This window comes from Abramis brama, assembly GCF_963993115.1.
Source record: "Abramis brama genome assembly, chromosome: 5".
In the NCBI taxonomy this organism is placed as follows: Eukaryota; Metazoa; Chordata; class Actinopteri; order Cypriniformes; family Leuciscidae; genus Abramis; species Abramis brama.
The window spans coordinates 34,902,521-34,929,730 of NC_139967.1; the positions used below are offsets into that span (position 1 = coordinate 34,902,521).

Consider the following 27,210-nt stretch of genomic DNA (forward strand, 5'->3'; position numbering starts at 1 on the left):
TTTTTATCAAACAGTAATGGTGACCAAATAGGCATAACCTAATTATCCCTCAAAATAATCCTTTCCTTTATTTCACTTCCAAAAACAATCATACAATCGTGTTTCAAATGTCCAGACCAGCTGATATGCAGAAAAAACGGAAAAAAAACAGAAAAAAAAAAACAGGCAAGCATTTACTATACAGCAGCTTGAGAACAAGAGAGATTAAAAAGCTTGAGAGGGAAAACTGAGAGTCCAGGCTACTCTCTAGAGAACTGTTGTTCTCTGTTCAGCTTCCCTTACTGTACTGAACTCAGCAGTCCCACAGTCAGCTTTGTACATAGCAACCCCACTGTCCGACTGGAGTTAAAGCAGTATAGTTGATTTCTGAAGCATGTAAGTTGTGTTATATTAAGGAGAGCCTTTGTCCTTCACTTGTTTTTGCCATGCAGAAGTCCATAATCCATTTGTTTCTGTAATTGGCAAGACTATTTAGTCAGAAATGCCAGAGCTTGTGCATCACATGCATTCATAAAAAAACGCACTGCCGATTGCCTTAATGTACTGAGCTTGAATATGTGCCTGCATTTACGTATGCTAAGTGGCTCCATGAAAGAACCTTACAATGTCTTATACAGTCATGCTCAGATGTTTACAAACCCCTTGGGGAATCAGACATTTATATATTTTTTGAAAAATAAGATATAAAATCCTATTTTTTTTTTATTTACTGCTCTGAAGAAGCTGCATAACACATATTTATGTTTTTATAAGAAAACAATAACTTAAATGACACAAAATATCCTATTCAGATGTTCACATACCTTTGATTCTTGATATTGTGTGTTGCCTCAAGCATCACAGTTTTGCACTGTGTCCCTAAATTGTCCATAGTGGCAAAACTGGATCTCAAAATTAGATTTCCAATGTAGGGAAAAACTCAAATGTGCAGAGCATGCTGGGAAACCAAATAACTTACAGGACCTGGAGGCTTTGTCAAAGAACAGTTTCACTGCTCAGGACAAACCATAAACTCATGCACAACTATCACAAAAGTCTACAAACATTCATTGATGCTTGAGGCAATATATGATATTAAAAACCAAGGGTATGTACATTTTTGAAAAAAAATCAGTTATTGTTTTTCAGTTTATTTAGTTAATATGTCTTGTGGAATACGTGTAAATATATGCCAAATAGCTTCATAAGGACAGTAATAAATTAAAAACATTTTGTAGACTCTGCAAGGGGAAGGGAAAATTGTGAGCACAACTGTATTTAATGCAGACGTTCTTCAGTATATCCTGGAACATTTTTTTTTATATGTCCAGATTTCATGATCATGCAGCTTTAATTTAATGTTCAGTGGCACGGGAGATTTGCCTTTATTGATAGTGATCCTTTTTGGTGTGAGAAGCTGCAGACCAGTTTTTAAATCGTATGAAGTAGAAGTCACTGATCCTCTTTAAGTGGTCTCTGTCTGTTCTGTTCCTCTTTCTGTGATCTGGGGCTGCTGGATGCCCGCTCTTTTTCCCCTTTCTTGCTGGCTGGGTTGAGAGCGAGCACACTGGCTGCTCTCTCGGGACTCTCCGGAAGCCTTTCAACTTCCTGCAGGTTGTCGGACTCTTTGGCTCGGCCTGGCTCAGTCTTGGCTGCTTCACCTTTTTGGGACCTCTCTTCCATATTGAAGTGAGAGCCATTCCTCAGTGTCTCTCTGCAGTCTCCATAGAGATGCTGCTCCAGAGTCAGATTTGACGCTGCCAGGTGTTTGAACTCTGACTCAAAGGGAAAGCCACCACCTGGATGGGTGGCTCCTTCCACCTGGCTGAGGACCGCAGTCCCCCTGTACACCTCGATCGCCTCTGGAAGCATGGACTTGATCTTGGGGAGCCAGCGCTTGCGAACTCTCCGGGCATTGGTGCACATGTCTGCGGCAATCACATTCATCTCACTTTCTTTGAAGTTAGGGGCAAAGTTCTGACAGTAGACTAATGACAAAACAGAGAGAAAGAAAAAACAGGAATATCAATGCTTCCAGTCAGCATTAAACCTATTTCAGTTCAATTTCAATGTGACATTTCCAAATGAAACAGTAGACAAGTTTGTGAGGTGTAACTGATTGATTCATGAAAAGTGGAGATTGGAGGCAAGGAAAGATTTGATGAAAGATGAAAGCAAAGATTTTTTTTGGAGCAAAGTAAACTATGGAATCATGCACACTAAGACCAGGCACATATACAAAATATGGTCAATTTTGTTTGCTTTAACATCACTCACGTTTCACTGTGTTGAGTATGCGGCTGTCCAGTGGTTTGCGATTTGGATCACAGTTGGAGGAACGTATTCCAGTCCCACAGCTGTCAGCAAGTGTATTCCTGCAGTCAAAATACCATAGTCAACCACTGGAGGGCACACACACAAAATTTTTCCAAAACACCATGCGGCCCCTACAGTTATCAAACACAGTATACTGAAACATTTGAATATGAGGACATCTCTGCTTGGTTATTTTTACTGCAGAACTGAGCTCTTAGTATTTCAGACATTCTACAGATACACATACATGCTTGTTACACATTTGTAATGTTTCAGACCTGTCAAAAAAAGCAGCTAGAAGGCGTCTCAGCAGGACTTTGTGCTTGACCCCAGCACAGAGGTGACAGTTCATCAGCTGTCCACGAGTCATGAAGACACCAGATCCTTTCACAACACCAACAACAGAGAAACAAGGAGACCTTAGCTCTGAATCAGTGAATCAAATGACTCAGTCTGAACTGATAAATAATTCAGATGGACATGGAGTTTCAGACAGGCTGGTATTATTCAGGCCTCACCTCCAATCAGCTCTAGTCTCTCTCCAGGGTCGCCCTCTGTGTAAAGAGCAGGATGGCAACGGTAGCCGATCTGGCTGATGAGTCCGGCAGGCAGAGCCTCTCTGTCTCCTCCCAACAGCACACAGAAACGGTTCTCCAAGGACAGAGGCAGGGAGGACACCTCCATCTTCTCTTGCACTGGGAAGAGACACAAAAGATCACACTCACAGGAATGAATCTTGAGCTGCAACGGAGCGAAAGAGAAGTCCATTAAACGACATTTACTGCTATAGATCCCAGACGAGCCCCCAAAGATCTTTCCGTTTGTCAGGCTTTCGTACGAGTCGTCTTCAAAGTCCTCCTCCTCGTTTTGGTGTGAAGTTGGGCTGTCTGTGGTCGGGAGGCTAGAGGCACCGGGGCTGGCATGATCTCGGGTCGAGTGCTCGTAAGCATGCATCACGGGTATGATCCCGTTCACACCTCCACTGGTGTAGAAAAGAGTCCCATTCCTTAAAGATCTGCCCCTAGGTCCCCTATCCTCATCTGAGTGCTTTAGCTCTCCATTCCGAGCACACACCGGGGTCTCCAACTTTTCTTCCTTGATCTTGCAGAGAGTTGTGGGCTGGTCGCCTAGCAACAGGGAGGAGTTGTTGTTATTTGGGCTAGGGGGATCGTCTGTGGCAGATGTCTGTGAGTCGCAGTACGGAGCGCTGGCCTTGAACATGAGGTCCATTCCCCGCTCCACGATGTTCTGGATTTGAAGATAGCCTGCGGTGTACATGACCATCAGTTGATCGCTGGCACTCACCGTCATCCGGCCCGTGTAGCAGAATGACAGAATCTGCTGGAAGCAGGATGGGGCCACAGATGAGGGCAACTCAAAGAGTGTCTGGGCACTACCGCTGAACAGATCACGGAAGTATAGGCTGCTGGCTGCTAAAACGGCGCGATGGGCCTTGAAGGCCTGTCCATTGACCATAATGGCCACATCGCAGTGCTGGCCCAGCAGCCGCTGTTCGTTCAGGCTGTCCAGAACAGTGCTGCCAAAGTTTGGAATCTCCATGTGCAAGAGTTGAGACATCATGCCCGTTTCAGATCTCTGGAAAAGACAGGATGTTCTCACCAGACATCTAAGACAGAAAAAAGTCAAAATGAAGGTGGACCGGCTTGATGAGGTAACAAACAGAAAATTACTACATTCAAAAGTCACACAATGTTTATCTGGTGCAGACACAGCAGAAAAATGCGACAGAAATGCTGCACAGCAACTCCCTTGGTAAACAGCTCTCTTCACCCCAACATTACTAGAGTCTCCATGTTTGGCAACTCAGCATAAGCTTGCCTGGAGTATTCAAAAGAAGCTGAAAAGTGACCCACAAACCCACCCGCCCACCCTCCCTCTCCACCCCGCCACTACCTGACCTCTATAGCAGAATCTTCCGAGATGAGAGAGAGAGAATGCGGGCAGGCTCCTCAAAGCAGCTCAGCATGAGGAAATGTAGCTTGAGAAGCAGAGAGATACGTCTCAATCCGTCCTCTTCCTCCTCGCACAGGACTGAATCAGAGAGAGGGAAAGCAAGCGTCTGTGTGCAATCGATGCACCATCTACTGTATGTCACAGAAAGGGGGAGAGAGGCTATAGGCACAGACACAGAGACTAGGGAGAGAGGGGGAGGGAGTGAGACTGGAGGAAAGTCATTTAAGGACACAGAGTGAGAGAGAGAGATCGAGCGAGAGACAGAGAAAGAGAGAGAGCCTGATGCGGATAACTGCCCTGCAGAGAGTAAACGTGTTCATGTGCGATGAAGACAAAAGACAGGCAAGGCAGAATGAGAGAGAGAGAGAGAGAGAGAGAGAGAGAGAGACAGAGAGAGAGAGCAATGGCTCACTTTTATTTGAACATCACCACACGAAGAAAAGACAAGAACGGGAGCGTTTACCCCCGCATGCACCAACCCGAACGTGTGCAGACACATAATCCATCAGAAGCCGTCTCTGCCATGAGCGGCTCCGTGCTCAGGATTATTTACATTAAGGGCAGACAAATGGTGTGTGCCAGGAGAGCAGCTCTGCATTGCAGTCCCTGTCACAGGCTGGCATGCTCAGTACAGAGTCTGCATACCCAATCAGATGTGCCAACACGACATCAGACAGATACTCAACCGATAAGAGAAAGAAAAGAGATAGACTCAGCCTCAAAGCTGCCCTGAATGTCAGATCAGTACATCAAACCGAGAAGCATTTTAAGGTGGCACATATCAGATGGATGGCTCAAAGACTGTATTGTGCGAGTAAGTGTTGAGTACAGAGCAGTGGGGCAGTAAAGCAGCATCTCTCAGCAAAGTGGGGAAGAAGGCGATGTGCTTCCGCCTCTGATTTGCTGGCTTTTAACGCTGAGACGCCGACGGGCTACGGCGTGAGTCAGCGCTATCAAAGATAAACTGCCGTGTTCCAGTCTTCTGTCTAATATCAACGGCAAAAAATTATAATAAATCAATAAAGTGTTGCAGACACACACCCTGCGAATGCTGCAAAACTTGATTCTAGCTGTCTTGTCTTGTCTTTTTAAAAGCAGTGAAACTGTGTCAGCCTGGAAAAAAGCAAAACGTGACACATTAACTTGTCTCTTGAAGAAACTGCCCTCAAACTTTTGTTTCCAGTGTGAAATGCACACAGTCATTGAGGAAAACGTCCTCTTCCACTCTGAAGAGATGAACATAGTAAGATAGTTTACATTTGGAAACAAGAATGCCTGTGCAGACATCTGTTAAGTTGACAGCTGGAGCTCTAGTAATGGACAGTGTTAGTATGGTCACATGTATGATGTCCCTGGGGAGAACAGACTGCAGTCTGAGCTGGTGGAGAAAGGGAGACTCCATACTGCCTCCTAGAGGGTAGACACAGACTTACAGCAATAGAAAACTTGAATGACCTATCAATGTGCTTAGACTTTAAGTTGCAGTTACACTGTGTTCTCAGAATGGCACATTCAACTGTTCTCCTGGAAAATGATCATTTAAGAATTGCTGCTCTCAAAATGAAACATTTACACCTGATGTTTTACACCCCATGTAGCAGAAAAGTAGTTATAAACTCAGGAATTACACATTTTTATTTGAAAGACAACTTCTTTATACAACTCCCCTGTAAGGACAAACTACATATATACAGAATACCCCCCCCCCCCCCCCCCCCCCCAAAAAAAAAATCTTTACATAAAAATATAATTCTTAAAAGTACAGGAAGTAATAACAAAAAAAAACGTAATGAAATAATAATGGTAAAACACAATGTAACACAATGTAATTAATAGCCATTCATTTGGAGTAGCTTATAAGGCCATGTGCACATACTGTCACAACACAGAACATTTTTTAATAATATGCTTCATAAATATTTTGCCTCAGGTCTCCATTAACACTGCTTCGATAGATAGTAAAATCATGAGCTGAACACATTACCTCAAATCAGTCCACAAATCAAATGCTGATTAAACGATAAAAAAGTTCACAATATCAACACATTTTAATTTTGAACTTTGAATCCAGATACTGCTGTAGCGATATATATGTTGAACAATGAATGGTCTGTGATCAGGAATCCTCTGAATACATTATAATAATCTTTTCCCTTAGGGTTCAACATATTCTAGGAGCTCTACAACAAAATGCATAAATTGTTACAGTGTCTTGGACCAGTTTTTTTTAAAATGTAAGTTCCAGTTCAAATGTGTCCCTGCAATCTACAGAATAATAATAATAAAAAAAAGTTTCAACTGTTTCAATTGATATTTTAAATCCCTTGCTGCAGAGTTACACCGATAAACCACTTATGAAGCTTTTCAACCAGATTTAAAAAGATTTTTTTGAAAAAATTGGAATTAAGCCACCTTTTCAAGTCAATAATAATAATAATGTGCCACTGTAGCTCTTCTTGTAACTTCACATGCAGAGTTAAAAAAAAACAAAAACAGTTCAAGCAGCCTATATAACAGATTTCAATGGACCATGAGAGTAACAAAACCGAGGGTTTTTCCACTGGTCATTGACTGGCAGTGTTATGTTTCACTGGCTTCTCAGCTAGCGACCTTGAGTGACAGAATAAATCAAGTTTCTCAAGTGTTTTTGGACCATCAATTAGAAATATGGGGACAGAGTGACATTCAAAGAGAGCAATATATACCCTATGAGAAACTAACTTAGGATATATTATTTCAATAAAAATCTAGATAAATAATGTAGAATATTCCATAAAAATATATTTTGACCTAGGTTATTCCTTTTTACTGTAATAAAATAGCTTCTCATGTTAAATAATCCTCTCTGTTTAGGGTTGAGAAATCCTCGATAACACCTTGTTTACACAACTAGGCCTGAGCAGAGCTTTCGTCAATCATTAGACAAGTTGTTTATTACAAAATGCGTCATAAAAACATCAACAACAACAACGCTCACCCCACCCCCTAAAAATTAAAATAATCAAATAAATTAAAAGTCTCCTTCATCACTTGGCACCTTATTCACAGTTTTCCATCTCAGTATTCCGCCACTATACGTAAGGCCGGTAGTTTCTGCCTTTCCATCTCTTTGAGCGAAAGCGGAAGAAGAAGAACATGAACATGAGAAAGACGCAGGAGATGGCGTAGAGCAGCACGCAGAGACTCATGTCCACGCTGGAGAATCCCAGACCCAGGAACGTCATCCCTGGTCTGGCTTCTATCTGGACACCAGAGTGTTTCTCTTCCGCATCATTGATACCAGTCCTCTTCTGATGTGTAGGAACATTCTCAGGAGAAGGTTTTAGGTTCTGGTTGAGGTGAATGTTGCTTTTAGGTTTGGTTATGGCTTTGGGTTTGTCAAGAGCCGGAGGGCCTGGCTCTGGTTGGCTGCTGCTGGAGTATTTTGGGGAGATGTTGGAAGCACCGTAGTGTTGTTTGAGGAAAGCCAGGACCATCTGTTCATCCCAGACGTGAATCCCATCTTGCTCCTCATGGCATGTGGGACAGAGATCAGGAGTAGGCCACTGAGTCTTAGGAAACATGGGGTCCTCGCTCATTGAGCCTGCATAAAGAGTGCAATCAACTGTGAGGGTGACGTGGTTTCATGTGTCATTCTTTCTTTCCTTTCTTTCCTTTTTATTCCTCCCTTCTGGTACTTAATGTAATTTGTCCTTTTTCTTCTTTTGCCTTTTCTCTTTCTTCCCTTTTCCTTTCTTTCTTTCTTTCTTTCTTTCTTTCTTTCTTTCTTTCTTTCTTTCTTTTCTTATGTTGCTTCCCATTCTTCTAGCTTTCTCCCTTCATGTCCGTTTTCCTTTTTCCCCCCATCCAGTCTTAATTTTATTCTTTCTTTCTTCCTTTCCATTTTTCATTCCTTCATCATGGTAATTATTTCTTTTTTTCTCTCTTTTCTCCTTTCTGTCTCTTTTCTTTCCTTTCTGTTCTACTTTCTTTCTTCTCGTCTTCCCTCCTTTCTATTCCCTTTGCCTTTTCTTCCTTCACGTCATTTCTCTTTTTCTTGCTTCCAGACATGCTTTCTCTACATTTCTCATGTCTTTTTTCCTTTCTTACTTTTTGTTATTTTTCTTTCCAGTCCTAATCATTCTTTCTTCCTTTACTTTTCTTTCTGTGCTTCTTTTTCATCCTTCCTTTTTGTCTTTATTACCTACATATATTTTATTTCCCTTCTTCCTGTTCTTTTCCATCAAATCCTGATTTCATTCTGTATTCCCCTTCACTTTCCTTTTCCTGTATTACTTTCTTTCACCTTTCTGGACTCTTTCCTTTTCTTCCAGTCCTCCTTTCTTTCACTCTTCATGTCTTATTTTGTTCCTTTCTTTCTGCCTGTCTTTTTATCAATTTTTTTCTTGCCCTGCTTCTTCTTTCATATTTTTCTTTTTCTCTATATTGTTCTTTCTTTAATCCTACCCATTTTTCTCTTTTTCCTTCAGTACAGTATTTATTTATGCAGAAATATTTTGTAACATTATGTCTTTACAGTCACTTTTATTCAATTGAATGCATCCTTACTGAATAAAAGTATTATTTTCTTTTAAAAAAATAAATAAAAAAAACATGTTTTAATCAGTAGTGTATATACTATGTCACCCATGAGATGAAGCAAGAACCTAAATGCACCCACATTTTGTAATACAGTCATTTTACTTTAAATACCTTTCTGTCTTACCTGTCAGTCTTGCATTAACCTGGTTGTGCTTTCTCCACAGCCACAGTACTGCCTCATCAACAGACTTGACCTGGTTCAGAGACTCCTGAGCCATCTCTTCAAAATGCTTCCCACACTCCTGGCAACCAAAGAAGGTCCCAATGTAGCGCCGCATGGTTTGAAGCACTGCCAAGGGATCATCCTCAAACCCTGAGAGGAGGTAGGTTTAAATTAATTGTAGCAATGTAGAAAAATGAACTAATAGAAAACATTTACCAGATGACTGTTCTGCTTGCCACAGGCACAAACAGTGACAATATGCTTATATTACAGCAAAATGTATACTTAAAACTTAGCTTCAATTTACTTATCTACAATCACAATTACAACTGATGAGATCTCCAATATGTTTCTGGTTGATAGAGGAAGGGATTTCCCTGCTCATACCAGTGTTGGCTAAAGCGTCAGGTCGGTTGGCAGCTTGCACACTCAAAACGTGAAACAGTGTCCAGAGGGAGCAGGGATATCCTCTTAGTGCCACACTACTACCCTGGCATCCAACCCACTGCACTTGCTCACTTAGGTACAGGCCCGATATCTGAGAATGATACAAACAGAGCACATTAAAACCACCAACAAACTGATTTATGCTCCTGTCACATACAAAAAAAACATACACGTCATCAGGTAAAGAGACTTTATGAGGTATATTGAGCTTTTAATAGCAGAAGCAGCAGTGGTCTGACAATGAACAAGTTGTTTAATGGGTGACACTCTTACCCTCATTTTGTTGTTAACTAGGTCAAGAATAGCGTCATAGGGGATCTTCTCCAAAGGTAAACTGACTAGCCATTCTAACAACGTCTCAAGAAGTTTCACCACAGACTGGCGACCTGGAAATAACTAAAATCAAAGGGGCCAAGTAAGATACAACCCTGTAAATTTTATAGCTCTAATGAAAACAATTTCAGTGTGAGAAGACAGCTCTAGCACACAGAAAAAGTTGTGTTTGTGTTAAAACACTACCTTGGCAACAACTGTTATAAAGTCCTTGAAGGTTTTTAGTTCTTCTCCTTCTAAGGTCTTGTGGGTGGCCAGTTCAACCCTCAGTAGATAATGTAAGCCAGACTCCAGATCTGCCATGTATACCTTAGACCTGAAGAAATATTAATACTGGTTACCTCGTCTTACTTAAAATTAAATCAACAGCTTGTAAAAAGTTTGTGGGCATTCATTTCAACTGTTAAACTTCAGACATTTGGACTACTTAACATTTTACTGCAAATATACACTACTGGTCAAAAGTTTGGGGTCGGTAAGATTTAAAAATGTTTTTGAAGGAAGTCTCTCAGGCTCAACTACTCTGCATTTACTTAAATACAGTAAAAACAGTAATATTGTGAAATATTATCACAATTTAAAATAACTGTTTTTTTTGTTTTTACTGTTACTTTTGATTAATTTAATGCATCCTTTAATTTCTTAAATAAAAAACAAAAACAAATCTTACTGACCCCAAATTTTTTAACCGTAGTATCTATATTAAAAAAAACCTCACTTTTTAAACTCTTTCCACTCCACCTGGGTTCCCTGCCCATTATTTCCAGGCTGAGGACGCTGCAGGGATGAGGTGGACTGCATCCTGTGGACTCCAGGGAGGAGTTTTAGGAAGGAGGAGAAGAAAAAGCGTAGCCTCTTCTGACTGTTAACACAAGCAAAAATATATCAACTGTGCATATACAGGGCTTCTATTTGGTAGACAACAATGAATTTAGCAGAGGTCGTTAACGTACACATTCATCACAGTGTGTGTGCCGTTGGGATGGAAGAGGTATGCTGAGGGAACTGAACTAATCCCTAGTTTCTCCATTAGAAGTTTGTCTGAGCTCAGAGCTCTCTTCACTGCTATACCCTCATATGGCATTAGGTCCAAAATTACCTAGTTAAAAAAAAAGATAAAGCATTAAATTAGAGCATTACAATTCTAGCTGCATCACTAATTATGCCTAAAGGGATCATTTAGATCATCATCTACTCACCCACTCATCGTTCAAAACCTATGTTATTTTCCTTTTTCCATGGTACACAAAAGAAGTTTGGTTTATTGAATTGTCTAAAGGCATGGGTATACTTCATTTTCTGCGTTCCACTCTGTCTCAAACACAGCATGGTTTTAGTGGGGTTTTTTTGTAGAATGTGAATTATATCATAAAAATAAAACTTGGTAACACTTTACAATAAAGTTTCATTTGTTGACATTAACTGAATTAGTTAACTAAAAATGAACAATACTCCTACAGCATTTATTAAACTTAATGTTAATCTCAACATTTACTACTATATTTTTAAGTTCATGTTAGTTGTTAGTTCATGTTAGATAATGCATTAACTAATGTTAACAAATGAGACCTTATTGTAAAGTGTTAACCAAAATTTAAATAAGTTTAAGACTCATACAGCAAAATTAGACTACAACAATCAAGCTCCAAAAAGGACAAAAATTTACCTTAAAAGTGGTGTGCATATTTTCTAAACCGATACAATAGCTTTGTGTAAAATAAAACTCTCGGTTACTGACGTAACGCTCGTTCCTTTGATGGAGTGAACGGAGATACTGACATTAGGGGTCTTACTTGGGAGCCCCTATTACCTCTGAGTTTTACAAAAAAAGGCCAATGAAATTGGCAAGTGGAATTTGCATACCTAGCCACTCCCCCAGACATATGGATAAATAAGATGGCGGCCTGCATCCAGAGATGGTGTTCCGGCCATTCAGCGGGTAGTTCAAGGTTGTGGCAGGAGGGACATAATGCCTTTGTTACCTCCATCAGGGAATGAGGGTTACGACAGTAACCGAGATGTTCCCTTTCTATCGGTCACGTTCGACATTATGTCGATGCTGACATTAGAGGTCCCTATATAAAGTGACACAACTACTGAACTGCGTTACACGTGTCAGCAAAGCAGATGCTGGCAAGCTGTAGCGTGGCAGTAACAAAATGGCCTCGCCCAATCGTAACATTCCCAATGCCCCATGTAAGCCGAACAGTCCTTCTTGATGGAAAAGAGTGCTTCAGCTCATTTTACACTTTTTTCACACTGGGGAAGTGTGCCTAGTCCGGGTGAAAAGAGAGGCATCCTACTCATAGGGAGGTACATGTGGAATATACACATATGGACTGACCCACAGGGCAGCGCTACATATGGACGAATCTCTGCGGTAGGTCCTACCTTGAAAGGTTTGGCCAAAACCGGCGCAGGGCGAGCAGCACTGCCAGCAACTCCAAGCAATTGATATGCCACTGCAGTCGAGGTCCTGTCCAGGAGCCCGGGGCTGTGTGCCCACTGCATACAGCTCCCCAGCCAATTCTGGAGGCATTCATTGCGACAACAACGTGCCTGGACACTTGTTCTAAGGGCACTTCGGCCTGTAGAAAAGCAAGGTCTGACACCAAGGGCTGAAAGTTCAGCGACAGATTGGTGTGATGGTCACACAATGTGTGCTGTGGCGCATCTCGGGACTTGGCTGTGCAGCTAGTGCGTTCAGCAGTTCAGTCTCATTTGCATCAAACCAAGCGGCGTTACTGCGGCTGTGGATGCCATATGCCCCAGGAGCCTCTTAAATTGTTTCAGCAGAATCGTTGTCTTCCCCCTGAACGTATTCAGGCAGTTCAGCACTGACTATGCGCACTCATTCGTGAGACGTGCCGTCATATTGACCGACCCCAACTCCATTCCGAGAAAAGAGATGTTCTGCACAAGGGGGGCACTGAGTCCTGAGCACCAGGTTCCTGTGTTTGCACAACAAATCTTAAAGGAGCTGTATGTAAGAAATGTATTTCAATTAATCATAAAATGGCCCTGATATGTCACTAGACATTAAGAAATCATGTTCATTTCAAATACTTATTTCACTGACAACAGTAGTCCGGCCAGGATATTGTCATTTAAAAGTTGAAGTTGCAGCCCTCAACTGATGTTGATGTTGTCATGTTGTGTTTTGGCCTGAAGCGCCACCCTCCACCTATCTACCAATCACGAAGTCAGTAGTGTTTCGGCATCCGGGTTGCCAGCTCTGCTCTAGTTACCACAGCTGCAGCTACAAACGTTTGTGCTGGATCCTGCAGCCTATCTGGCAACCTCGAGTCAGGGGGGAGGGGGAGGGGATACACCGCTCTACAGTAATTTGAAAGTGATTGCAGTACCAGTTTTGGCCACAATCTTACATACAGCTCCTTTAAGAGTGAGCTTGAATGAGCAAGTTGTTGAGATAATTAAGAATGCGAATGCCCACTACCCTTAAAGGGACAAGGGCAGCCTCCACAACTTTGGTAAAGATGTGGGGAGACAGGGACAGCCCAAAGGGGAGGACCTTGTACTGGTACGCCTAAACCCTCGAAAGCAAATTAAAGAAACGTCTGTGTCGAGGCAAAATCGAGACGTGGATGTATGTGTCCTTCAGGACAATCACTGCAAACCAATCTTGGGGGCGGACGCATGTGAGCATGCGCTTCTGCATTAACATCTTGAACAGGAACTTGTGAAGGATACAATTCAAGACTCAGATCCAAGAACGGCTTTAACCCACCAGCTTTCTTGGGTACGATGAAGTAAGGGCTGTAAAACCCTGACTTCAGCTTGGCTGGAGGGACAGGCTATATGCGTCATTTGCCAACAGGACCGCAATCTTCGCTCGCAGGACAAGGGCATCTTTGCCTGCCACAGAGTTAAATAGGACGCTGCTGAACCTGGGGGATGCCTGGCGAACTGGATTGCGTAGCCGAGTCTGATTGTCCAAATGAGCCAGCTGGATGGGCTGGGAAGCGCTAGCCAGGCTCCGTGTGAGCGGCACCAGTGGGACAACTGACATACCCGCGAAGGGGCAGCGAGAAGGAGACGAGGAAATTGAAAGTTTGGGTACCGCTGGTCAATGGAAATGAACTCTTTAAACCCTGAGGCGCTATTCAGGGTCTTTTGTTTTTACCCCAAATGACATTTGCTGAAACTGACACTTGATGTTGATATCTTGAATGATATCTGGTTGTATGTTAGCGTGAAAAAAAAAAAGTCACACTCAGGATGTTTCGGGGTCCAGACAATAAAATGTGATCTTGTATCATAATTTAATGTCATTTTTTAAAAACAACTGTAATATCTCTTACTTTAGTAATGTTTTTACTCTACATTTATGCAGTGTTGGGGGAATTTGCGTTTTTTTTTTTATTTATTTATTTATATAAATACATTTTAAATAAAAAATAAAAATAAATGGAGGATAAATGGAGAAAAATATATACTTTTTTATATTTGTCAAATATTAAAATAAATAAATAAATAAATAAATCAGCCACAACACAGAATATAGAAAAAATATATATAGAAGTTAAGTGGCAATGATACTTCAGTACAAATAAAAGCTAAACTTTGAAAAAAAGAGTCATTTTTTATTGTCATAGAAATTATTTTATAATGTCAACATAAATCTAAATAAAAATAAAAAAAACGTGTGAAAAGTGAAAAGATGTATACAATGTATACCACTGAGTAATGCTTTGAAGCCATCTACTGGCTGAAGTTGAAATTCCATGTTATTTTAAATTTAAAAGTGTTTGTTCTCAGTTGATGGCAGCAATCTTCAATTAAACCATGTCATATTGTCCATGAATGACAATAAGAAATGTGGATCTTTTTTTTAAAGTGAATTTTACACAAAGAGTTGTTTTTTTAATAAAAAACAACTTTAAAAAAAATAAGTTATTTATATAAAATGTAAAAAAAAAAATACCTTTAATCCCCAAAACACTGCACAAATGTAGAGGAAAATCAAAGTGAGTGATATTACATTTGTTTAAAAAATAAAATAAAAAAATATCACATTTTATTGCCTGGGGTCTCTGGACCCCAACATCCTGAGTTTACATTAAAAACAAACAGTGCATAAGGGTTAAACTAAAGCTTCTGGCTGTGCCGGAACAGGTGTAGAAGCCACAGTGGGACGCACTCGGAGACCAGCAGACTGGGGGCCAGGCCTCGGCATCCTGGTGGCGTTAGTATCATGCCGGGGCATGATGTGTTTGATGGCCTCCATCTGCTTTTGGACTGCCTTGAACTGCTGGGCAAGTGTGGGGGGACCGCTGCATTTAATGCCATAGGGTTTCCAGCAAGAGAGATTCTCCTCTTTTTAAGCTCTTTGAGCGATTGGAAGAGTAATCACTGTCAGCAACCACTCAGCTCTGAAGCAAAAATCTAATGAGTGTATGCAGGCCACCATCTCTTATACCCGTTTGTCCGGGGGAGTGGCTAGGCATGAAAATTCCACTGGCCAATTTTGTAAAACTCAGAGGCTCCGAAGTAAGAACCCTAATGTCAGTAATGACCTAACGTCGAACATGACTGACAGAAAGGGAACAATCTACATTTCTGTGATTTTTCACTAAAAATCTTGCTTCCACTAGGTCTGATCTGGTCCATTCATGTTAGGAGAACTTATTTCCTTGAACATTAATCTGGGAATTTGATAGTGGCATGCTCTACCATTTGAGCTACACAAGACTTTGGTTCTGTTGTGTATCATTAATGTGCCACTTTTGATAATATTGAAGAAATCGACAGGATGAAATTTATATTTGTTTCTCACACAAATCATACTGATTTGAAATAATGGTGCACAGATCATGGAAACTGGAGGCTAACAACAATCACCATATTCGTATTTATTTTTCAAATTGCCCCTTGCCTCATTTATACCTGTTTTAAAGGAGAACTTGGTAACTTTTTTAACTTAATAAAACTGTCTAGAAATCATTTGGATGGTTAAACAACCTGTTCTGGTGATGTTGGTGACTTTCCCCGCTCCCCCCAGCGTTCCCAGGCGGAAAACCAACCTTGCAACTTGTTCACTACCGTCCCGGCAAGATAGAAATTGGAAGTCTCGTGAGAAGCGAGAACTAGAACGAGAACGAGCGCGAAACACAAATTGCTTTACGGCAATTCGACATAAACACACACGCATGTATGATGTATTACCAGATTACCCACCTCGGTAGACATAGCTCCACGCGATACAGTTGGCTTGCTCCGATCATAACAAACGCACATGAGCAGCGGTAGAGAGGGGGAGGAGGCCGCCGCAAGTGAGTTTTTTACGACTGTGTTGTGAAATATACGCCCCCCCACAGCTGTAGGGGGAGCTCGTGGGGAAAACATGCGACAACAAAAGGGAAAATCAGCAAAGAAGTGACTAGAGTTCGCTAGAGTTACCGAGTTCTCCTTTAAACCCCATTGCACCATACTGTAAAATTACAAATAAGAATTTACATTGTGAAAGATCATGAGTGTTTCCCATTAACTACCTAGACTCTGGCGGCCCACCATAGTCTTCTCTGTGCCGCCACAATTTCACAAAATATATTAAAACTTCTCATAATACCATAAAAGGTCTCCAACATTTTTTTGCACCATTGCTTTGGCAAAGTCTCTGTCAAATGAAATAAATCGAAGGTGTGACGCGTGATATGGCTTTGTGCCCTTATCAAATCACAAAAGACTTTGATTTAATTAAATAAGTATTTACAGTGTGTTTGCACTGGGAAGTGTGCACTTTGCTCACGCAATGCAGTGAACTCCATATCTGCACGTGCTGTGAGTTTAGCGTGCATTTGGAATTGTAGCGGGTACAAGTTACGCATTATTTTTAATATTTGCATAATTTCCAACATTTTGTGGACAGCTGATTACAGCGTTTCACTAGATTTATGAGGCGCGTTTGTAAACCTGTTTTCACAGATTTAATAATATATAGGCTATTACTGTCATACGAATAATAATAATAATAATAATAAAAAATAATAATACTAATTATTACTATTATATTCTAATTGTTTGGCTTCCTAAAACATCAGTGTGAATGTAAGGATGACTGAGAAACAATATCACAACTAAAAAGAAGATCGAGTCCCCGTTAAAGTTCAAGTACAAGTCGATGCACAGAATTGTTTCTTCATTCAATTTGCACACTGAACATGGGTCGGAGCTGAACTCTCAAAGTGCACCAGACTGAGGAATTTAACTTTAAAATGTACAACATTATATTTTTATGTGAGCCCCCATAGTCTCATAAAATCCTGTGGGAAACACTGGATCATAATTTATTATAACCTACAAAAGAAAGGCATAAAGAGTTCTTTTGTCACTAAAAAAACATCAGTCACACCACTTACAACCAGTAAGCAGAATGAGGGTTCAATGTTTCAAAGACTCAGTTCATGCATTCCCTGAGAAACTAAACCATGATTTTGCATTACTGCTGTACAGCGATTCAGCTGAAACACAATACTTACCCTGAAATGGGCACATTACAGTTCATACACATTTAGTATCAATAAAACAAAATGGCATACACATCTGAATTAAGGCATGTGTCATCTGAAGCCGTGAATGCTTACAACAACAATTTGCCCTCAAGTGCCGCAGTATAATTCTTATGTATAATTTTATGCCTGCTACAATAAAAAAACATATACACATCATGCTTGAAATGAAAATTGAAATGAAAGTAATATCAGCCAATAAAAATTACATTAGTGTGGAATGACATATGGGTGAGTAAATGATGACATCTGATACTTATACTGCTTTCCTACAAAAACGTTTTGTTTTATCTGTTTTTCATACCTCTCTCCCTATATAAGAGTCTCCTTCCTCAACTATAACTGCAGTATAGAGCTCCGTTTTCTTCCCCATTAAGGACAGGATGTCCTCAGACCTGCAACATATGACAAACTCAATATTTTTAAATAGGAAACTGAGACACATTGCATTTATGTCTAGAAACTAAACAAACATCTCTAAACGTCCCTCTTGAAGCAGAACATGTTAAATTTTAAACGCAGATGGAAATGAACATGTAAACAATAGGAGGTAATATTGTAGATTTGGGCACCTGACAGGGTCAAGGGGTGGGCAGCCCACAGGCCAGTTTTGTCTAGTGTGGTTTTGGAGGAAGTTCACCATCAACTGCCTCACTGTCTGCAGCTCTCTGTCAGCCCCTAACAGTACACAAATAAAACAAAATCAGAAATGCAAGTTAAATCCACAATAATAATAATCACTGAAACAATAATTTCAATTATAATCAGAGCAAAAATTATGAAACCCACCTCGATATGTCTTCCCCAAATCATTTGTGGTATCATGTGCCTTAAAATACTAAAAAAGAAAAAGACAACATTATTCTTAAATGAAAAGTACAAAAACAACATGTCCTATGTGTGTCCATTTCAAAACCAGGCATGTTTCTGGCAATTTGGAAATTTGATAAGGGTGTAATAATACATTTGTATGGTTACCCTGGTTTCAGGTTTACCTGACCTCAATCAGACATAGATAAGACGTGTTATAGTGTTCAACAGCTAGAAAAGAGCACAACAAAACAGAACAGAAGGCAGGAATCTTGTTTTGTTAAGTTAACTTGACATCATTTTAAAATGCAGAGATTGCGACAGGACATTGAATAAACAGTATAAGGAACATGCTGCATTTAATAAACAAATATAATAGATGCAACAGTTCTGAAAGGTTTTGTACTCTGCTAACTGTCTGACAGCTAAAGCACAGAATCTGTCAGCACGCTAATAAAATGACCATCTCATTTCAAATAAAAAAATAAATAAAAAAAAATTTAGTCACCTCTCTAATTTACTAGTATGTTGTTAGAAAACTTGACTAGGAGACTATTGTAACATCCTTAATTTATGAGCTGCTTATGTTGAATGTATAGCAGAAGTTTGAGCCAATGAGATTTCACTATGGGCGGAGCTACCCAGCATAATGCCACAAAATAAAAAACAAGCTTTGTTAGGACTATGTGTGTAGTACCACCTAAAACAGCGTTATTCAAATGGCAGACCCTGGTTCCACCCGGACCTTGGTTCACCAGATTAAAGTGAGCAGCTTGTAAAAACAGCAGATTTTTCCACACACAAGCACTCATGGTTGTTTATGGTAATGATCTTTAGGAGCTGTATCTATAATATTTTTATCTAGAGCCAAAAGTGCTTCATTCAAGCCCTTTCCGCTCCGTGTGCATTGCTTCTCTTGCTCCCTCGCTATGAGCTGCAGACGACGCGGTTATTTTAACAAAAGTAGCAGAAAACGAGAATGCAGCAAATACAATTATTGCCACACAAATGACTCTGACCGTTTAACTAAACCAGGTTTGAGACAAGTTAATGTGTGGCGTCTTTTTTCATACATTTAGTATTATTAATCAGCATGCATTTCATAAAAAACGATGTTAGAATTTGGCAAATTATTTAGAGACGGCAAGGGAAGGAAAAAAAACGTTTAAATTATTAGTTAACATTGTTTTGTCCTCATGATGAGAGTTTTGATTATTAGATTATGCACATTGTTTGTTTTAGTAGTTTATTGCTTTGAGCAAAATATAAAAATGGTCTTTTCTTTTCTTAAGAGGTAAACCCAGTTTTCTCAGTCCCATGGCCTTCTACGTGGCATAGACAAAGGTGTCTAAATGTAAAATAAAAAAATAGCCTGTTAAAACATCTGATCTAGCCTTTTTATATTCATATCCAGTTGGGCGAAATATTTACTTTTTTGGGTAAATTGTTGGTAAAAATTCTTAGACATCACTGTTTTGGTTCTCTGGGTCCAAGATTCTCATCTTTAATGACTATTATGAGAGTTTATGTTTGTTTGTTTGTTTTTTACAAAGTACTACGGCTGCCTTGATGGAAAAGTATAACTGTTCCAAAAAAGTATTATCTGGATCTACACTGGGAAGTAAATATAGAGACCGAACCTCTTGGAACTTTAATTGAATACCCCTGGTCTACAATAATATCACAATTGTTGTTTTAATGATGTGTCAGCTGACATTATCGAGTCACACAAGAAGTTAATATTGTGAGTTACATTTCTGACACAATATTGCCAGTATCGTCTATTTTTGCTCTATTTCGCCAAAGAAATCACAGCAGAACTGCTGTGCATCTCTGAGCAACACACTTAACTGAATGAGTTAGTGTTTTTAAACAAATCGGGTGAGTGAATGATTCAATGACCCAGTTTAGATTCTTTTTTAAAGGCCCACTGAGGTGCCTTGGAACGCGCAGCTTTGTATGATGTGTTGAGGTAATTTCGACTGAAACAGGAAGCTAAGGCAGGACATATTGAATGGCCCCTCCCCCTTTTCAAATATCCAATAGCGTTTAGTGTACCTCACAGACTGAAAGTCATACTTGACAGCACCCTGGAACCGAATCCAAGCGCTGATGATACGTTAGATTCTAGAGAGCATTTGATTGGACAGAAGATGTGATGAGCAGCTGAACTCCGCTGTGATGTCATAAAAATCTGTGATCCATTTTAGCGGAAGTGAGAGACTAAGTTTTGAATGCTTATATCTCCTAAATGCAAATTTTGTCATTGTTTTGGAACACACCAGCTTATTCATAACCTTAAGGTTAAACTATTCATACTAAAAGCTAAAATATTAAATTTTGATTTCAGGGGGCCTTTAAAATGATTTTGGCAATATCCCAAGCCCCTAGTTAAGACTCAGATTTATTGTATAGGTTTAATCTGTTGAACGAATAAATAGCACAATTTGCACAAACATACTCTGAAAGTGGGGTAGAAGTGGATTCCAAACTCCTTACAGATGTCGAAGTTCTTCTCATGAGCACAATCCAGAACTCCAATACGAATGGCCTGTGCCCAGTCTATGAGAGTAGAGAGACAGGTCACATATTTCAAAAACACATATAAACCTAAAGATATAGTTAACCCAAACATGTCGTCGTCAATTACTAGCTCACCCTCATGTTGTTCCAAACCCATAAGACTGTCCCTCCACCAAATCTGACAACAAGAAGTTCATAAAAAGATCATAAAAGTAATCCATATGAATCGAGCGGTTTAATCCAAATCTTCTAAAGATACCCAATCACTTTATATGATGAACAAATTAAATGTATGCTTTTATTCACATATAAACATATCACAGTTAACCTTCTGAACTTTTTGAAACGTCAAAGTTTTGGTGAAAAGGACTTTCAATGGAGGGACAGAAAACTCTCTGTCATTAAAAAATATCTTCAACAAATGATTTAGGGGGCTGGAAAGACATGAGAGTTAGTAAATAATGACAGAATTTTTATTTTTGGGGTGAACTATCACCAAAATCAAATATTCATATTTTATATTAAGTGTCTTTAACTAATATTTACTAACATTTAAATTAACCATTTGATACAATGCACTTATTGTGTACATACACGTTTTTACATTGTACTTACAGCTATAAATTAATTTCTGTAATTACATCTATAATTACACTGTTGATGCTTCCCTTACACTTTAACCCACCCTTAAACTTAACCATACCCATACCATGAAACCTGCCCCTAACCTTACCCGTATCCCACCTCAATAGCATCAAAAGTGCAACACAATATGAAAATGTTTTATGCAAGTATGTAGTAGTTAAAGATACAATATAAAGTGTGACCAATTAATATGAGTGATAAAGCACCAAATGATATCAATACTTGAATGAAATGTCTAAAAAGAACATTATTAAACAGAAATAAAGGCATACAGCTGCAATGCAAAGAGGTAAATGAGCGTTTGTAGAGACTTGAGCCTAGTTATGTTACTTGTTTGTGTTGTATAACACATGCTGATGTCCACGCTAAAATGTCTTATCGGTATTGGCACCCAGAACAGCTGCCAGATAGCCTAAGTGGACAGGAACTCTGGCAGGAAGCCTAAAATCATTTCATGCATAACGGGGTTTTGAAATCTGACATCAGAAACGTAGATACTAAGTCTCTCACTAAAACTTTGTGAGATGAAATATAGTCTTACACCCTCAAAGCAAGATTTTATACACTGCATACAGAGTTTCTGGAGCCAGGTGGTTTGTTTTCAATGCAAACTCATAAACTCTGAACAGCTGTAAAACCTGTCTCCGAGATGAAACAGATGGGGTGTGATGAAAGCAGCTTTTTTTAAAAATGTTTGGATGAGAGAGAGGAGGGACAGCCGGGAGCACTTTATCCCTCTATTCTTCACCTGAGGGTGGGACACTGTGGGTTTTAGGATGTGTGGGGGAATGCACAGCGGGGTTGCGTCCTCACAATAGGGACATCTGACCCTCATTGTGAAGGTAACAGCTGGTAGGCGGCCACTCGCGAGCCACCCAGCCGACAGCTTGTGCCAACAAAGGCAGACTGAAAGCATTCAACAGAAGACTTGTCCTTGCAACGTTAGTCATCCAAAGGCCACAATCATCTAGGCCTTTTTCCCAGTCCACTGGAGAAGAAAAGCAAGGCATGGCATTCCAGAACATATATACCGTATGATATGATAATGACACATATATTTGTGAGTCAACAGTACTCTGGTAATTCTTAAAATAATTTCCAGCAACGTTATTTTAGTCATTTTTAGCAGCAAACACCAGTGAGAGAGACCGCTGAAGCTGGGAGAGAGAACTGACCCTCCCTAATTTCACAGCTCTACCACTTTTAGCATCTTTGCGACAAGGTCTTAAATGCATTCGCCCTTATTTAGATTGAATGTGTCAGTCTACAGTGACCTTTCAATTGCCGTCATCCTTCACTGCACCCAACACAAGTGGCTTCCTCCAGAACACCATCAGTCCTTTAGCTCAGAGCACGGCAGACAGCGCTACTGTCTAAGCAGTTTTATTAGCAATTAGGCTGGTCTTGTAGCTCTGAGAAGGTCTGAGAGTTAATGCTAATCTCATTATTTATTCAGAATGGCTTTGGAAGCCACAGCTTGATAGAGGTGGGCTCTCCCCATCCACAATCCCTGATATGATTGTAAAGTGCTTTGGGTGTACAGTAGATATGAAAGTGCTATATAAATGCCTCATTCATTCATCCAACCAGAGCTGCTAAGAGAAGCACTCAAATATTTGGGTCTGAGTGGTCTAAACCTCTAAAATCAAATTCATCAGCAGGAAACTTTTGGTAGGGTTACATGTGTTGAGTTCTTGTTTTTAGATCATGCAAAATATCAGAACCTTAAAACCACTAATGTTATTTGTATATTAGGGTGGTTGACATTTTGCGCTTGAAGTACCCCACATCACATTCATGTTCTCGGATGTTGGTTACTGGTCACATCATGACATGCATGTAAAAAAATTAAAGATTTAATCATTTTGGTAGATGTTATATTTTATTTTATTTTAAATTTGTGTGATTTAACTAATGATTAGCTTAGCTTTTGATAAACTCACAAACCACCTGCAGTTCCTGCACAAACACAAACTTTGTGGTTTGACTTTTTAAACATGTTTCTAACTTTTGATTATTTATTTTTAATTATTGTATAATTATCATGCAGTTGTATGATCTCATATTGAGAGAATTTGTACTTGCGTCTGTTATACTGCAAGACTAATTAAAAGATTAGTTCACCTGAAATTGAAAATTCTGTCATCACTTACTGACCCTCATGTCATTACAAACGTGCATAGCTTTCTACCTGCAGTATTAACAATATTGTGAATAACCTGTATAGTCTTTCATCTAACACTAAAGGGGAAAAACTGAATAAATATAATCATCACTCTTTTTATGCAGTTACAATGAACAAGCACTGGAATATTCAAACTTCTAAAAGATGGGTTCTTCTACTTCTAAGGGCTGTGTATCGCCAAGATGTCGCTGGCGATACGATACGCATCACGACACAGGGGTTACAATACGATATATTGCGATACACTGCAATCCTGTAAGAAAGGCAATTTAATCCTAGATTTCATTTTCTTTTGTTTTTTATTTTAGAAAAACTATCATAAAGTACATGCATAAAACCTGTTTAATTGTTTAGTAAAAACTGTTTATTTTATTTGATCAAAACAGTCAGTGGGATGATCTGCACTTGCATTTATCGGTCCCTATAACAACTAATTTAAAAATAGTAAAGTGCTTGCAGGATTCCCTTTCAGTGATAAAAAAAAAAGTTAAAGTCGGCATGAAACGGAAGTTGCAATTGTTTTTTCTTCTCTATTGTGACGTATAGCCGAGTGAAATGTCTTCTCGAACAAGAAAAATTGTAGGGTGAGACGTAATTTTTGTCCATCAGGAATTGACTGGATCGTAATCAGAGAAGAGATGTTGCAAGAGGGATGAGAAGTTACTTGGATTAAAGATTAGGAGGGCACATTAATTTTTAGAATATGATGTGCACTGTCACACATAATTTATAACAAATTCTGCAATATTCCATAAAGACTAAGAATGGTCACATGATTTAATGGTGACTTTAAGTCAAGTCACCTGTATTTATATAGCGCTTTTACAATACAGATAGTTTCAAAGCACCTTTACAGTGATAACAGAAAAATAATGCAACAAAGTTTGTTTCTCCTGTACAGCAGTTCAAGAAGAAAATAGCATCATAGTCCAGCTTAAGTAAGTTCAGTGATGATTCATTTTTGTTGTTATAAATTTAGTTAATTTATATATGTATATAGCCACTCTGGAGAAAACAGTGAAGCTCAGTTCAGTTCTCATATATTGGTGTCAATGCAGGCAGATCAATAATTGTTTGATCAAATATTGTTGAATATTAAAACATCACTTAAAGTAAATATATTGTACACCTGGAGACATGTATCTAATAAGATTGTGTGTTGTGGGTTAAAATGAAGGCCTTGGTCGCAGTGACAAATACAGATAACAGTCAGCAACACCTGTGGATTTACATGCAGGTGTAAACAAACCAGGGATTATCGACTTTCCATGTGTGTACTTAAGGCCAAATGCACAAAAACACCGTGAGCCTCATTAAAACACACGTGACAATGTACAAGGAAATAGTATCATCATAGGATAGCCTAGTTGTGGTAGAACAAGACACACAGCTCTATCAGGAGGAAAACCAAAATAACAAGTATACAAACAAGTATAGCCTACTATGTCAATACTCTGATTCTGGAAATGAATCGTGGCAGTTCCATGTTTGGACATCCATCATGACAATGTCCAATTCAAGCACTTTGAATTGCCATGGTGTATGAAATGTGCTATATAAATAAACGCCTTGCAATACCACGTCTACTGACAGTACCTTGATAGTACCATGGTATTCTTGGATAATTCAATATAGTTATCAATCACGTTGCCACGGAATATATAAAAAGTACCATGGTACTACCATATGGTACCACCTCCACAGTAAGGGTGATCATCCCAAATTAACTCTGTCAATACCACAGTCTATGGTCAATACTAACGTTATTCACTCCAAGTGAATGCCTCGATACTGTGTTCTTCCTCAAAAGAGTGCATAAACAGGAAGAGGATCCAAATCCACCTACCCTTCACGTCGCCGGCCAGTGCTTTCCATGTAGGCGAGTACTGGATACAGTGGCCACACCACGACGAGTAGAACTGAAGCAGCCAGGCGCTGGAGGAGTTGAACACGGACTGCTTCAGGCTGTCGCTGCTCAGTATAACCACTGGGTCCTCTTCAGTGTACAATCGAGCTGGCTGAACCTGTCCGAAAAGCAGCCCCATCAGAATACTGATCTTAACGCAGAACGCAACAGCCATTTGAGGCGATGGAGGAAACGCCGTTCAATTTGAAGCCACACACATAAATGAATTCTCTACATTCGGAGTGATTCTGCTCGCTCCCCCTGGATGACTACATTTAGTGGAGACGTGAGTCTTCTAGAGCTTTGTCACTGCGCTACGAGAACGCAGACGCTTATCTTGCGCATCCTATCTGCGTATGGTCGACGCATAACATGTGGGGCGCCGTTGACTGAATTATGATGGTAGCATCTAGTCTAATGAAAGCAAAAATAAGCTATTTATATGATTTTTTTTTTTTAAACATTCACCACAAATGTTGCTAAGAATGAAATACATTTCAACTTGATTGTATAAGGTACTGAAACAAATAGATTTTTTTTGTAAATCAATAAAATGATTAGAGGAATGATTAAAGAGAGTAAATAAATCTCAAAAAAAAAAATAAAAAAAAAATAGGTTCATGTCACATCTTGTCAGTGCAGACAAGGGAAGAGGAGCAAATGATCTCAGTTACAGCAGAATTAGTTTATTTACACAAAAAAGGCCATCGAGGGGGGTATTCCAGAAACTGGATAACCTCAACTTTCGGTTCCAAAAACGGAGGTAACTTTCAGGGTATGTGTAGCCATAGCAACTTACTCTTTGAACATAACTGCTCCGGAGCAGGTTCTGTTCCAGCCAGGGTTAGTTTACTTCAGAGGTGTTCACCTTTGATGAGGCTCCAGTGGCGTGACAGATTGCAAACAATATTATATATATATTGTTATATCTATATATAAAGCACTATTAAAACAAGCTACTATACCCTGAAAGTTACCTCCGTTTTTGGAACCAAAAGTTGATGTTATCCACTCACTTAGCTCACTTATTTGAATTAAATTCTACAAAACGTATGTGAAAACATCAAATGATCATTAGCCTGATGTCGTCATACTCAGATTCTAGTCAAAATATGAGTCTGATACTGCTCCATTGGGCTGTGATTATTATTATTATGGGGCGTGTTTCAACCGAACCAGGAAGGAAAATGCCTCTGCACTCAATTGGATAGACCTACAACCAATCACAGCAATGGAGTAAGTGACGTAGCCTATGTTCTTCATTCATCTTTCCGATCGACAAATGCCTTGATCGCGGTTCTCTGTTCCTCTTTTCAAATTAATGCGCTGTCGATATCTTCTATAACAGACGCGATGGCGGAATCTACACATGATGTTTCATAAACAAAGTTCGGGAGGAGCACACTGTTCAAATAATCAATCCAATCAACTTGTCATCAAACCATGTTTTAATTACCATGTCTACCCTATCAGCATGAGAGGAAGCATATATTTATTCACTCTGTCAACTCACCTAACATTCCTTGACAGTTTTCAGCATCCCTCCACTCACTCTTGGCCTGTTCTTCCACAGCCTGGAATATGGGGGGAGTACTTTGGGTTCGGGCTGAATACCGAGCCCGGAGCCCTCTCCTCGGACAGTACGCCAAATATGCATTTATTCTATCTGACTTATTTGTAAGTGTGAAATCCATAGACAGTAAAAGAAATGGACACAGCGACCCCATGGATTCAACGGAGAAAAGTGAAGTCAATTAGAAGCACTCACTGCCTGATGCTGACCGTACTGCGCAGACTCAAACTGAGCTTGACGACGTAT

At 39.7% G+C, this 27,210-nt stretch overlaps 3 protein-coding genes across 4 annotated transcripts in view; all 3 read right to left on the reverse strand.

The window, feature by feature from the left end:
• The window catches only part of ppil3 (peptidylprolyl isomerase (cyclophilin)-like 3), a 359,195-nt gene extending 332,077 nt beyond the window's left edge, over positions 1-27,118 (reverse strand). Inside the window, exon 1 of the mRNA XM_084114550.1 lies at positions 27,083-27,118. The gene's annotated coding sequence lies outside the window, so the exon portion shown is untranslated. The remainder of the gene's footprint in view (positions 1-27,082) is intronic.
• On the reverse strand, positions 28-4,506 carry nacc2l (NACC family member 2-like). Of its 2 annotated transcripts, XM_084115478.1 has the most exons (6): positions 4,215-4,504; positions 3,078-3,922; positions 2,814-2,990; positions 2,574-2,679; positions 2,257-2,354; positions 28-1,967 (listed from the first exon to the last, which is right to left on the reverse strand). In XM_084115478.1, exons 2-6 carry the CDS (start codon positions 3,874-3,876, stop codon positions 1,432-1,434), a joined length of 1,716 nt encoding a protein of 571 aa, XP_083971604.1. In that variant the 5' UTR covers positions 3,877-3,922; positions 4,215-4,504; the 3' UTR covers positions 28-1,431. The 2 variants fall into 2 exon arrangements, with proteins under 2 accessions (XP_083971604.1, XP_083971603.1); XM_084115477.1 differs by having other exon boundaries at positions 2,814-3,922; positions 4,215-4,506.
• On the reverse strand, positions 5,877-25,682 carry qsox2 (quiescin Q6 sulfhydryl oxidase 2). The gene is made up of 12 exons (XM_084114833.1): positions 25,332-25,682; positions 20,594-20,694; positions 18,112-18,160; positions 17,895-18,000; positions 17,627-17,717; positions 10,747-10,892; positions 10,512-10,655; positions 9,980-10,109; positions 9,734-9,856; positions 9,401-9,551; positions 8,975-9,163; positions 5,877-7,852 (listed from the first exon to the last, which is right to left on the reverse strand). The coding sequence occupies exons 1-12, from the start codon at positions 25,564-25,566 to the stop codon at positions 7,341-7,343; spliced, it is 1,977 nt and encodes a 658-aa protein (XP_083970959.1). The 5' UTR covers positions 25,567-25,682; the 3' UTR covers positions 5,877-7,340.
• Positions 27,119-27,210: the final 92 nt, after the last annotated feature.

Coding starts and splice junctions, on each gene's coding strand:
- nacc2l (XM_084115477.1), bottom strand. CDS start 3,876: ATGATGTCTCAACTCTTGCACATGGAGATTCCAAACTTTGGCAGCACT. Junction 2,680..2,813: donor GAGACTAGAGCTGATTGGAG/GTGAGGCCTGAA, acceptor GTGTTGTGAAAG/GATCTGGTGTCTTCATGACT. Junction 2,355..2,573: donor CTAGCTGCTTTTTTTGACAG/GTCTGAAACATT, acceptor TTTTGACTGCAG/GAATACACTTGCTGACAGCT.
- qsox2 (XM_084114833.1), bottom strand. CDS start 25,566: ATGGCTGTTGCGTTCTGCGTTAAGATCAGTATTCTGATGGGGCTGCTT. Junction 18,001..18,111: donor TTTGGGGAAGACATATCGAG/GTGGGTTTCATA, acceptor GTGTACTGTTAG/GGGCTGACAGAGAGCTGCAG. Junction 9,857..9,979: donor TTATAACAGTTGTTGCCAAG/GTAGTGTTTTAA, acceptor CTTTGATTTTAG/TTATTTCCAGGTCGCCAGTC.